The 13,644-nt window shown below is 45.1% G+C and overlaps 2 protein-coding genes and 1 pseudogene across 3 annotated transcripts; 1 reads left to right on the top strand and 2 right to left on the bottom strand.

Annotated features, from left to right (window-relative positions):
• Positions 1–3,234: 3,234 nt before the first annotated feature.
• LOC111731479 lies at positions 3,235–3,353 on the top strand (annotated as a pseudogene).
• A 1,660-nt stretch (positions 3,354–5,013) lies between these two features.
• TNF (tumor necrosis factor) lies at positions 5,014–7,752 on the bottom strand. The gene is made up of 4 exons (XM_011379891.2): positions 7,385–7,752; positions 6,792–6,837; positions 6,561–6,608; positions 5,014–6,229 (listed from the first exon to the last, which is right to left on the bottom strand). Exons 1-4 carry the CDS (start codon positions 7,568–7,570, stop codon positions 5,808–5,810), a joined length of 702 nt encoding a protein of 233 aa, XP_011378193.1. The 5' UTR covers positions 7,571–7,752; the 3' UTR covers positions 5,014–5,807.
• A 1,629-nt stretch (positions 7,753–9,381) lies between these two features.
• LTA (lymphotoxin alpha) lies at positions 9,382–11,147 on the bottom strand. 2 transcript variants are annotated; one of them, XM_011379893.2, is made up of 4 exons: positions 11,098–11,147; positions 10,638–10,679; positions 10,380–10,485; positions 9,382–10,136 (listed from the first exon to the last, which is right to left on the bottom strand). In XM_011379893.2, exons 2-4 carry the CDS (start codon positions 10,668–10,670, stop codon positions 9,724–9,726), a joined length of 552 nt encoding a protein of 183 aa, XP_011378195.1. In that variant the 5' UTR covers positions 10,671–10,679; positions 11,098–11,147; the 3' UTR covers positions 9,382–9,723. The 2 variants fall into 2 exon arrangements, with proteins under 2 accessions (XP_011378195.1, XP_011378194.1); XM_011379892.2 differs by having other exon boundaries at positions 10,572–10,679.
• Positions 11,148–13,644: the final 2,497 nt, after the last annotated feature.

Genomic DNA, 13,644 nt, shown 5'->3' on the forward strand with positions numbered 1-13,644 from the left:
TTAAGAGGCATCTGCCGCTGCCGCAGCCTCCGTTTCAGCCACTGGAGACAGGGCAGCCCCACATCCTTGCCCCATTCTACCTTCTGCCGCCACAGGGTGATTTTTTGGATTTTTTCCCCTAGTTGTATGGCTTGTTCATCTAGATCCCATGTGATTTTTCCTTGCTGCTGCTCCTTGTTTCCATCACAGCTTTGATTTGGTTGCGGGAGGGATGAACAGAGCCTCTATCATCTACACCGTTTTTTTCTCCTCTGCAACACACATTTTAAAATAGCTAGAATTGCAAATGAGAACATTATCTCAAGACATCGTAGATTCTTAGAATTTTAATATGACTTTTAGAACATTTATTTTAATAATAATAATTTATTCCTACAAGTATAACATAATTATTATTTCTTATTTGACAATGCTTCCCATGCAATTTTGCATCTCAAATAAGCTCAATTAGTTTATTTTCCCCCTTTTATAATAAAAAGAGAAAGAGAGATGTCCTTTGAAATATTTCAGGGATTTAAAAAAAAAGTCTCAAAGTTATTTTTTGGTTAAAAAAAGACAAATTTTTGAATTTTGGGATGTTTGTCAAACATATCAAAAGTCTTAAAACAATTGGTCAAATAGGAACATAGGTCACTGAGAAAAAATACTTATCTATTTAATCATGCTGATAATTAAAGCCTTTGTAGGCAAATATAGAAAGTTAAATAGTTGTAAGCAAAATTTAACTCTTAATATTAAGAAGACTGTTTATCTAAGCATTCAAAGACCTGATGATGCAGAGGACAGGAAATAATTTTAGTACAACACGAGATCTTTGCTTTCCCTTTATAATCTCTTATAAAGAGCATACCAAAAGTACAGAAAAAATTTTCTTTTTAAAAGAGAGAAAACTAAATTCTAATTTTGTATCAGCTTACTTTTGATATTTAAATTCATTTACTCAATTAAATTCATTTTAATCTTATTTAGCTTGACTACATATTAAATTTCTTTCTGAAGATTCCTTTTTCACAAACCTTTTACAACTTTCCTTGTCCCTCTTAGTCTGTCTCTTACTCAATCAGGAAATAACCCACTTATTTAAGGACAAACCATTTTCTTTTAATTTCCTCAAAAATTCATTTTCATACCTTATATCTTCTTTTACTGAAAACATTATTTCCTTTCATATTAATTAGAATTCTTAACCCTTAGAAACCTTAATTTTTCTACTAAAAAAGTAAGCAATAAGCATCTTTTAGATTGGCTATCTATGAATTACATTGGTAAATCTATAAATACATTTTATAACCTCTAGAAACATAGGTACTTTTACTGGCAATATATTTCATAATTTTTAGAAACATATGCTTTCTCAATAAAGTATGAAACATTCATTTACAGATCCAAATTTATCTTTTAGTTTCTCTTTAATAAGTCCAAACTAAATAGACTTATTTAATGACAATTGTTTCAGTATTTTACCTTATTTGGAAATGATCTAGATATTCAATGAATTTAACTTGACTCATTATTTAACTTAACTTGGCAAAACTCTAAGGTTTCAAGTTAGCAAAAAAGTTTGAGAAACCGAGTACACATACCATAAAAAACAAATATTGCAGAAAAGTTCACCTTAAAACTTTTTACTCATCTATACCTATTTATTTTACATGTTCTCAATAATTATGTTTAGGTTTCCTATGAACATTTTATTATATAATAATAATTTTATTATACTAAGTTATTTTTCTTGCTGACAAATTTCGCAATAGAGATAGCATGAATTTATTTGGCTAATAATCCCAGGTAGAATAAAAGTATTAAACATAATTCTGATAACTCTAAAGATATGTCATTTAAACCAAACTTAAACTAGCTTTAATATCAAATATTTTTCCCAGATCATGTGATCCTGAAAAAATATTTGAGTTAGTTTCTATTACATTTTTGAGAATTTTAATGTAAGCGCTTAATTCCTTTAAGCCAATTAAACAGAGCTTTTTTTCCAAATTAGCAATATCATCCAAAGGTAGAAAATACCACGCAACATACATGAACATACAGAGAAATGCAAATGGAGACCTGATAGTTTCGTTTTTAAAATTTCAGCCAGGAGACAGTACAATAAGGCAAAACCCCACTAATTTATAACAATTGGAATAAGTTAAGTTTATTCATTCAGATGGCTAAAGTTCTGTTTTTTATTAATATTTGCGGATAAGACCATTAAGATTTGTATTTGTCCTTGGCAAAAAGCCTTGGAGCCAGAGTAGAAGTTTGTGCTTTTGAAAAAACTCTCATTTCCATTTTTTCCCCTTCAGTCTTAGGAATTGAGGATGGTAAAGATAGGTGGGCACTGCACTGCTTCTAGAGCTGCATTTCTGGCTCCATAAAGATTTGTAAGATAAGGAGTTGCTCTCAATTCCCCAAGGAATTGGGTTATAACTTAAGTGACATCATAAGTTGATCTGCCCATCCAACTACATCATTCTTAATTTGCTTCTTTCCCTTTGGGTACATATTTTATTTTGGAGAGAAGGCTTTTTAAAAAGTCCCATCAGGCTCTGAACCTTTAGTTTCCTATTTTGTCAAATTTCATATCATAGAGTTATTAAATTCTTTAATTTCAGCTTTCTGGGGGAATAAACAGTAAGAAATTTTAAAGCACCTGCTCAGATGGCTAAAGTTTCCCTTAGAATCCTTTTAGAGCTGTCTTTAAAGTCAATTTGTCTTTTAGAAGTTTCTGCATATCAAAGAATGTATTCCAATATCCCTAAGAGATTTGGAATTCTATCCTTAAGGGAGGACCCCTGAGATAGACTTGAAACAAAGCTTTCCTTTGATTGCCATTAAAGTTTTAAATTATTTTGGCTAAGTTGGTGTCTTTTGCGCCAAAAAGGCACAAGAAGGAAGTACCAAAATGTTTGTATATATATAGCTGGAGTTCTTGAGGAAGGAACTTTTTGGAAACTTTTTAAAAGGCCCCATGTTAAAGATAAATTTCCCCGAAAGCTGTCACAGCTGAACAAAAAGACAAAAGAGATGTTAAGGCTATCTTTGAATTATTTAATTTCTTAGAGACCTCTAAATACCACTTGAAAAATACTTCTCATTCAGCTTAACGTTTTTAAGATTTTCCACTTGTGCATGCGAATTCATTAATTTTGGAATTTCGAAAGATTCCTAAAGTGGTCGCAGCAGTTCTAAGTTATCTTTTGTATCTGAGGTCCATTGGGGTAAAAACTTAATAGATTCTATGGCCATGCCTCCCTGAACGTGCCTGATCTCGTCTGATCTCAGAAGCTAAGCAGGGTTGGGCCTGGTTAGTACTTGGATGGGAGGCCACCTAGGAAAATTAGGAGCTGTAGGCGGTAAAAAACAAACAAACAAACAAACAAACAAAAACATAAAACTTAATAGAGAATGAACCATAAGTTTTGAACATAAATCCAGCTGGTGTACAGATAAGGGTTGTTCTTCTGTAGCAGATTTAGACAGAGGATGTCCCATTATAAAAATTGGTATCAGAGGAATCAAGAATGAAAGCTCTGAACGTCACTCAATGAGGGGTGTTCAGAACCGAGAGACCTCACTGCTGGAATCCTGGGTTGTAATGACAGAGCGCAAAGAGCTCAAGCAGTACCTTCTCTGAAACCAGTGGTGGCACCAGAATTAAAGCAAAACTGTCTTTGGGTCCCATTGCTGCCACTATTAACGTTGATTGAGTGTTAATGTATCAGGAGACTTTGGCTAGTAATAAATGATAAAGATTTATTCAAAGGTCTTAGGGTTTTCAAACTGGAAACACCAGTAGGCAATACCCAGAGTGTTCCAAGGAAGAAAGAAAACCTGAGAGTTCTTATAGTAAAAAGTATATTCTTGAGAAGAATCAGTTATGCATCCTTAGCCTCTGGATTGGTCCAAGATAGTAATCCTCGAGATGCCAGGTGGTCTGGATATGTGAACATTCTTTCATAGTCCTTTAGGGGGTAATCAGAAAGTTATCTGGAGGTTTAATGAATATCCAGACATTAACACAGGACTGTATAGTCCAAAAGTTTAAGTTTCTAGGCTAGTAAAACAAAAATAGAATTGTTCCCTCATACCTTGTTTTAGTAACTTAGCAGCTTGACTTTTTTCACTCTATTCCTCATTGGCAACACTAGCAGGGAAGAAAGCCCAACTTCTGAGCCCAGTGGGGGCACTCACATTCTCTGGATATTCATTTCCGACTTCATATTTGTGTTTGACTCTGTGTCCAGAAGAGCCTCCTTGGAGGAGGGGGTGCTTTTCTCTTTCCAATTCACGCATCTCACATCCCACCCCTTCACCATTCACCAAGAAAATCAGTGAGACCAAGCTCACATGTGGACCCTTCACCTACATCTTATTCCTAGTTTTTAATTTTCTTTCTTCTCTTCAATTCCACCCACTGAGAGATGGAAGGGAAAAGATTGGCTGGGGGCTGGATGATGGAAAAAAGCCAGAATTCACTGAGTGCCTACCATGCCAAGTGCTATGCTAGGTGCTCTGAGGTAGCTTATGTCTTCTATTCTCTTGATTCCTATCTCCATCTGGTAGAGGAGGTTCAGTGACTGGTTTAGGTTGCAGTGTCAGAATAGGGTTGGCTGGGGGGTAGCTGGATCAAGAGATTTGGAGTCTAGATGCCTGAATGTCTGGAAATCCCTTGGCTGTGATTCAGATGCCAGAGAATGTGGCTCCTCCCCGACTCTCTCTCACAGGCCACGACAGCCGGAAATTTCACCTGAGCACCTGAGCTGCCAGGACTTCCCCTGGTGGGATTGGAATTCCCAGAGTTGGAAATTCCCATGCCCTGAGGGAGAGATAATTAGGTTCAGGCTTCAGTTTCCTGGGGGAGGGGCATATTCAACTGGGCTTTGTTTTTTGTAGGGTCTTCCAAGCCCCAGCAGTCCAAGGAGTGGAGACTGGATCCAGGCATCTTAAACCCTGTAGAGAGAGGACGTTAGGGGGTGGCCTCCCACCCCCAAGGAGAGGTCGATGCAGAATTAATTCCAAGAAAGAGACCATGTTTCTTTCCTAAGCACACTTTATTTCTCGCCACTGACCAGTAGGGCGGTTACAGACACAACTCCCCTGGGGAGCAGAGGTTTAGCGATGTAGTGACAGTCAGTCACCAAATCATTATTTAGACAACTTGATCAGATAAATATTTTTTAAAAACATAAGCAAAAGGAGGCACAGAGGCCAGGAGGCCGGGTGGGAATAGCCTAGAGTTCAGCTCCGTTTTCACAGAAAACATGTCTGAGACAAGGCAGCCCCTGAGTTGGGTCTCCCAGGACACCCGACCTTCCAAATAAATACTTTCATCAGTAAATAAATAAATAATAAATAAATAATAAATAATCACAAGTGCAAACATAAATAAAGAGAGCTAGCCCTGTGGGGGAGGGTTTCCAGAGAAGAGTCTGGAACAAAGGGAGGCGTGAGGTGCAGTCATGTCAAGTTCTAAGTAGGATCTGCTCAAGGGTGTCCCAAAGTGTTCTGGCCAGAACTAAAGTTTCCCTGGCCATCACATTCCAGGTGTCCCAGGTTGCACTTAGGGATCCAAACCTGAGGCCTCCACTGCATTCTGGAAGCCCCAGTTTGAATGCTTGGTAGTTGCCAGTGCCCCATCGTCCAGGCCACCTCCATACACCCTAGGTTTCTAAGTATTGTTTAAAGTTCTAAGCTTGGGGCCTGGCCTTGAGCCTCTAATTCCCTTTCTAAACTAGAAGAGGTTGAGGGGGTCTGAAGTTGTGGATAATAAAGGGACTGAGGTGGATGGGGATGGACATTCTGCTCCCTCACAAGGCAATGATCCCAAAGTAGACCTGCCCAGACTCAGCAAAGTCAAGATAGTCAGGCAGGTTGATCTCGGCACTGAGTCGATCACCCTTCTCTAGCTGGAAGACTCCTCCCAGGTAGATGGGCTCATACCAGGGCTTGGCCGCAGCCCCCTCTTGGGTTTCCCTCTGGCAAGGGCTCTTGATGGCAGAGAGGAGGTTGACCTTGGTCTGGTAGGAGTCAGCGAAGCGGCTGATGGTGTGGGTGAGGAGTACATGGGTTTGAGGGCAGCCTTGACCTTTGAAGAGGACCTGGGAGTAGATGAGGTACAGCCCATCTAATGGCACCACCAGCTGGTTGTCTGTCAGCTTCATGCCATTGGCCAGGAGAGCATTGGCACGCTGGCTCAGCCACTGGAGCTGTCCCTCGGCTTGGGGGTTTGCTAGAGGCAAGGAGGGAAGGAGAGAATGAGGGAGAGGTGAGTCAGGGTGACCCCGAGCCACTCTCCACATCTTGGACTTCAAATTCTGCCCACCCCCCATATCCAGCTCCTGTGCCCTCTGTCTGCCTTCTCATGTCCCTTCTGGCCATGAGATTCTGAGTATTCCCCTCAAGGCCTGTGCTATTCCTTTACCCTCCCCTTGAGTTCAGAGAGTTCTTCTCACCCTGCCTCCAAGGTCTGTCTACCCTCAGCCTGGGTTCAGCCCCAAAATCCTATTCCTCCACAGCACATCTGCTTCTTCATCCCCCACATACATCCTCAGAACTCTTACCTACAACATGGGCGACAGGCTTGTCACTTGGGGTTCGAGAAGATAATCCTGAGGAAGAAAGAGAAAAGAAAAAGGTGAGACCCTTGAGCTTCACAGAAAATATCCTGCTACTTTGACCTCCATTTCCCATCGCCCCAAACCCCAACTCTAAATTTCCCCCACTGCCATCTGAGGACTAATCCCCATTCTACCCAAACCCAGAAGTAGGAGAGAGGCTTCAGAGACACGTACCAAGAGTCTGGGCCAGAGGTTTGATTAGTGGGAGGCCAGTCGGGAACTGTTGGGGAGAAGAAGGAGAAGAAGAGCAAGTCATTTCTAAAGGAGAAACAGTCTGGCAGCTTATCCAGTTTGTACTCTCTGCCCGATGTGTCCCGTTCTCTCTCTTCATTCATTCATTCATTCATTCATTCATCCATCCATCCATCCATTTCATTGAGTGCCTTCCACATGCCAGATATCCTATCTGCATCTTTCCGTATCTCTGTGTTTCATCATCTTTATTCATTCTCATTTCCCCCCATCTCTCTACCTACATTCCACATCTCTCTATCTCTCTCTCTTTATTTATTTATCTGCTTGCTCATTCATTCATTCAGCAACTGTTTAGGGAGCACTTTCCATGTGACAGACACACTCTCTCTCCATCCTTCTCTCTCTTCCCTGATCTCTCTCCACATCTCTTTCTGCCTCCCCATCTTTCTCCACGCTTTTCCTCCCTAACCATCCCCATCAGCACACCTCTTTTCCCAACACCATTTCTCACCCTCTCTCTCCCCCATTTCTTCCTGGGTAGAAGAAGGAACCAAGGCTGGCGAGAAACTCACCTCTTCTCTCTGGGGGCCAATCACTCCGAAGTGCAGCAGGCAGAAGAGCATGGTGGCTCCTGCCACGAGGAGAAAGGAGAAGAGGCTGAGGCACAGGCACCGTCTGGAGGCCTGGGGCCCCCCTGCCTTCTTGGGGAGTTCCTCCTCAGCCAGCTCCACATCCCGGATCATGCTTTCAGTGCTCATGGTGTCCTTTCCAGAGGGGCTCAAGTCCAGCTGGGAAATGGTGGAGCCCTGGGGCAGTGTGTGTCAGAGGGAAGAGAATCGCCTGCTTCTCCGGGTCTGTGTCGTCTGAGAGATTATTTCCAGGGGGGTCTGGAGTTGCTTCTCTCTCTCCTGGCTGGTCCCCTGGTGTCCTCGCTGAGGAAGCTTCTGCTGGCTGGCTCTGCAAACAGCTGCATTTATACGCCTGGGGAGAGGAGGGCGGGGAAAGGCTCTCATTCAACCAGCGGAAAACTTCCTTGGTGGAGAAACCCATGAGCTCATCTGGAGGAAGCGGTAGTGGGCCCTACACCTCTGTCTTGGTTTCTTCTCCATCACGGGGGTGGGGGTTTGGAAACTTGGGGACACCCAGGCATCAAGGATACTTCCCACCCTCCCTGCTCAGATTCTGGTGGGGGGTGGGTGGGTGGGAGGGTTGCTGGGCCAGTTACTCCTGTGACTTTAGAATCCTGAAGGCTAGACACCAGTTCCCCTTGCCCCCGCAATTCCCACTGTCTCCATTCCTTTTGGGGACCAGGTCTGTGGCCTGTGTCCTTCTGATTTCCAGGCAGGACTCACACAGGGGCAGAACTAGAAATGGTTGGGGCTTCAGAAAGCTGAGTCCTTGATGGGGAGACAATTGGGGGAAGCTGTGCTGGGTCCTGAGACATGTGTTTGGGTCCTTTGGGGAAGAAAGAGCTGCGGGGAGGGGAGCTTGATGCTAAGGGAGTGGATGGGACCTCTGGAAGGACTTGGGGGGCCGGTGAGTGATAGCAGGGACAAACCTGGGACAAACCTGGGACAGTCCCAGAGGGCTTGAAAGCAGCCCTGGGAATTCATGAACCCCACCAGGGCAGGCCTTCTCCTTTCATTCTGACTGGGACTCACAGGACTGGTTTCAGTCTTGGCTTCCAAAGGAATCTGAGGCCCTGAGTTTTGCATGAAGCCCCCACCCCTCAGAGCCTCCGTGTGTGGCCATGTATCCCCCAAGAACTCCTGTTCCCTTTAGATTCCTGGAGACAGCCCTAGCCTTCAGAGCCCCTGTGTGTAACCATGCCTCCTCAATGTTCCCTGAATTTCCCTGCCCCCTAGCCTTGGATGCTCTCCCACTCCTCAGGGCCCTTGCACGGCCATGTCTTCCAGAGGACCCCCGTTCTCCATTCCCATAGTCCTGAATACCCTTTGGTGTGTTCAATTCTCTTTAGAGGCTTCCTATAACCCCCATTACTCAGAGCCTCTATATGTGGTCATATCTGCCAGGGGTTCCCTGACCTCCATCCCTCCAGAACTTGGACCTGCATTTCTTCTGAGCTTACCCTTTGGTTCCCCCAAAGCAGCCTGGCTCCCTTGACCCCGTGAGTCAGCCACATTTTCCCAGAGCTCTCTAAGCCCCTAGATCTCTTTGTACTCCCACAGCTCCCATCCCTTCTGAGGCCTCTGTCCTCCCCTCCATTCCTTAGAGCGACTTAGGAAATTCTCCCCTCCCAGACACACAGACACAGGCAGACAGCATCTCAGAGAAAAATAGTTTATTGGGCTTCATCAAGGGTGCAGATACTACCTCATGGGGTGTCTAGTCAAGCAGTGGTTGGCTCTTCAGAGCCTTTCACTTCCTTCTAGAGCCCCTTGGTCCCTCAGAATCACTAGTTTTCTCTCTCACTAGGTCATCCTTGTACCGGTGCCCTCTCATTTTCATCTTTTAGGCACATTTATCTCTCTCTTCTGATATTTCTCCACGATTCCTTTCTCTCCATCCTCCATAAATAAATAATTTAATTTTTTTCCTTCATAAATAATTCCCCCTCCCTGCCTTAAGTCATCCACCCAAGCTCCCCGATGTGTCTGCTCCCCCTCCATATCCAGGGCTAGGCCCCCCTGGACCGGCAGCACAGAGGAAGTACTCTGGATGGGAGTCTTTAGCAGGCTTGAAATCCTCAGCTGAACATCCAGGGTGGTTTAGGGAGGTGGGTCCCCTGGGGTGCTTAGGATTCCTCTTTTGGAAGTGCTGGCTGATATGAGTGGGGAAGACTTGAGAGTGTTGGAATGGTCGAAGGAGAGGTGTGGTGACCCTTGAAATGATCAGGATGGAGGCAAAATGAGAGAAGGCCTTGAAACCAATTCGTTCTTTCTGGATTTTTCTATAGAGCAAAGGCTCCAAAGAAGACAGTACTGGGACTGAGGAGTAGATGGGAGATGCCGTCTGTATGAGTGGATAGCTGGTCTCCCTGGGTGAGCAGGAACACGGCCCCCTGGTACACTGAGCGCACCCAAGGTCCCTGTGGTCCTGGGCACACAGACTTCTGAGCACTGAGGAGAGACACGTGGAAGGGATACTGGGAGGAGAAGAGCTGGACCTCATGGGCCAGGTAGAGAGGGGTGGGGGTGGCCTTGGGAAAGCAACCTTCCCCGGAGAAGACCACCTGGGAGTAGACGAAGTAGAGGCCACTGGTGGGGACCAGGAGGGAATTGTTGTTCAAAGAGAAGCCATGGCGGAGGAAGGCACGATCTGTGTTCGCTCTCCAGCGCAACGAGTTCTGAGTGCTGGGGTCTCCTAGGAAGAGCCATAAGGGGTTTTGGGGTTAAGGATTTGGGGGTCAGAAGTCTCAATCCCTGAAGAAGTAGATGCTGGACTGAGTTCCTGGGGGATGATTGGGAGGGCAGAAGGGGGTAGGAGCCTCTGTTTTGGGGTTGGGGAAAGTTGGGGTAGAGATAGGGTACACAGATGCTTGGGTCCCTGAAGCAGGGTAGGAGGCGGGCTTGGGTCATACATCTGGAAGGGCAGGCAGATGTTTACCAACAAGGTGAGCGGCAGGTTTGAAGGTGCCTTGTGCGAAGTGATTCTGGGGGTGCTGATGGACAGTCCGGGCAATTGAGGGTGAGAGACCAACACCAGGGAGCCCCTAGGGGAGAACAGAATTGAGGAGGGCTCTAGGGCCCATGGTTTGGCTAGGCCGTCCCCACAGACCTCATTCTCCTGCTGCCTCACCTGGGCCTCAGGAGGCAGGGCCAGCAGCAGCCCCAGAAGGAGAAGGAGGAGGGGGGCGCCACATACCCTCATGAGGTAGAGATATCCAGGTGGTGTCATGGGGAGAACCTGCGGGGAGAGAGACAGTGAGCAGGAGGGCAGGGCAGCCCGCTGCAGAAGACAGGCCTCCTGCCTGAGGAGATAGCCACAGGAAAGAGACAGGGTGACAGACAGAGAATGGGACAAGATGCAGTCAGGGAAACTCCGAGGTGAACAGGGGGAGACAGAAAGAGAAACAGAGACAGGAGGGAAACAGAGAGGGATCAAAGAGGAATCACAGCAGAAACAGAGGGCATGTGACAGAGACAGAGAGAAAGAGGCTGATAGATGGAGAGTCAGAGAGAGGGGAACAAACCAAAACCAAACCCAGCAAGGCCCAGGCCCAGGCAGGAGGTGCAGGTGGGGCCGGGCCAGGCGGGGGGCTGAAAGATCAGGGAGAGAATCCAGCACCGGGGCAGCCCAAGGAGATGGGGCAGGAAAGTCTCACCTGCTGTGCGGGGCCCCTGGGCCCGGACGCCTGGGTCCTTTTATAGAGGAAGCGGCAGTGGCAGTGTGGCAGGCAGCGGGCGGGTTCTAGGCCGATGCTGGGGCCCGGGGAAGCCCCCAGGGCTTAGAAGATGCTGCTGTTTCAGATGAAGGCAGGAAAGGCTGAGGCCTAGGAGAGAACCGCAGGCTGGGGGCTCAGATGACTGAGTTCTGGGAAAGGGAGTGGGGTCAGGGGAATTGTGGACTGGGAGGGCTAGAGAGTGGGGTCAGGCTTAGGAGTTCCAAATAAGAGACAGTAAATTCGGGGGAGATGGAAGGGGAGCAACTAGGGTGTGAGCTGGAAGCCTGGTTCCCTGAAGAGTGATTACACGTAACACCTCTGCACCCTTGGCTGATTACAGGCTTCTCTCTGTGCCTATTTTGTCCTCTTATACCCCGTCCTTGTCCCAACTGGCTCAAGTCACGCTTGTCTCAGTATGTGTACTTTCCAGGATGTCTGGCAGGTTTCATATCAAGAGGTTTCACTGTATACTCTCTTGCCTGGAACATCATGGCTTATGTGTGTTGTCCTGGTGAAAATATTCATGGAGCCCCCTTTAAAAGTGTCCTGGTTTGGAAGATGTGTTATAGTCCCCTTATCCAGAGAGATGCCATGCACTCACGTATGATGGGGTTGCATCTCACTCCTGAAGGATGCCCTCCACCTCATCCGGATCTTAAGTGGCCCCCACACATCAGATTTACATAACCCCCAAAAAACACATTCTAGGATCAAGGAATGTGGCAGCTAAGCCACTTGTCTTGAAGCTGCTTTTATAGAGCCAATACACTGTTTAAAAATCATTAAAAATTTCTACCCCATTTTGCTGTGTGACTTAGATATAGTGAGGTGTACATCTAAGAGAACAGCCTGATGAACTTTGCCGTCTGTTTATAGCCATGTAGCCACTACACAGTTCAACACATTTTCAGATCCTCAGAAGGTTCTCTCATGCCCCATCCCAGTTGATACCTTCTAAAGATAACCAAGTACTTTCTGACCTCTATCACCATAGATTAGTGTTTCCTGCTTTCGAACTTCAAATAAATGGAATCATACAGAATGTATTTATTTGTGTTTGGCTTCTTTCATGCAACATTGTGTTTGTGAAAGTCATCAGTATGGTTGCATGTATTTGTAGTGGGGATTTTTCATTGCGATGTAATATTCTATTGAGTGAATATACTCTATTCTTCTGTTGATGGGCATTTGGTTTGTTTCTAGTTTTTGACTAACACAAAAAACATTGATATGAATATTCTTGACCATGAGCCAGTTTTCACTTAGCTTGTAAGTTGCAGGTTAAAAAACAACAACGAGGTTTTCATAGACATTTTTATTCCTGTTTCATAAGATTGAGAAAACAATTATTACTCTCACTAATGTTATGCTTTCATTTTGAGGGTTTTGGAGGGACTGGTGCTCAGGATGGTGATGGAGGCTGAATCCCACCCCTTTTGGCATTGGGCACATTGCCGCTCTCCTCTGTCACAAAGTCCCTGAGGGGTCTTGGTGTCCTGTGGCTCATAAGTAGCATTCAGGGTGTGTATGAGCTATTTCTCCTGTTTTCCTCCCCCTGCACTTTACCTTTCGTGTCTTACTATTTTTATCTATTATTTCTTTTTATTCTCATTCCACCTCTTAACTTTCTCTCTATTCCACAAACATTTATTGAGCACCTTTTACAAGGCCTTGAGGATACGGATGTGAAAGACAGTCTCCTGCTTTCAGGGAGCTCAAAGACCAGTGTGGGAGATTGAAAAGTTAACAGATAATTACAATAAAGTGTGATAAGTTTCATGACAATGGGCTTATGGCAGCCCATAGAAAAGCCATCGAACTTGGGGGAGAGATGATTCAGGCCTTAAATATTGAGGCAAAGAAGGTGGTGAGCATTCCAAATGGAGGAACAGTATATGCAAAGACTGGAAGTGAAAGATAGTATGAAGTGTGCCAAGATGTGCAACTGGGTACAAATAGATGGAAAAAGAGATGAAGCTTGGGAGGTAAACTGAGAACATATCCTGAAGGTTTGAAACCAAGAGAACTTTGGATTTCTAATTATAACGGGGAGCCACCAAAAATTTTAAGTGAGAGAGGGCCCTACCTAGATTGGTATATTAGAAAAATTAGTCTGGCAGCTATAAGAAGAATGGATTGGGGAATGGGAGTTGGGAGCTAGAAAAGGAACCAGAAGTGTGGAGGCCGGTTAGGAGGGTTTCTCAACATCCTGGAAGTAGGTGACAAGAGTCTGCATTTATATTGAGGCAGCAGCAGGAGAATGGAAAGGACTTTCTAGGCAAAATCTACAGGTCTTGGTGGCTGACCGGATGTGATAGAGGAAGAAGAGTAGTCACGGATGACTCTTTTAAATATCTTGGTCTGTATCTTGGCTTATTATTCTTTTAGCCTCATTGTCTCTTCTGTCACTGTTGGTTTCCCTCTTGGTTCCTGCTCCTTTCGTTTTCTCAGTGTCCCTCTTTCTCTGGGGGTCCTTTTTCCTTCCTA

This window comes from Pteropus vampyrus, unplaced genomic scaffold (genome assembly GCF_000151845.1).
Source record: "Pteropus vampyrus isolate Shadow unplaced genomic scaffold, Pvam_2.0 Scaffold378, whole genome shotgun sequence".
NCBI lineage: Eukaryota > Metazoa > Chordata > Mammalia > Chiroptera > Pteropodidae > Pteropus > Pteropus vampyrus.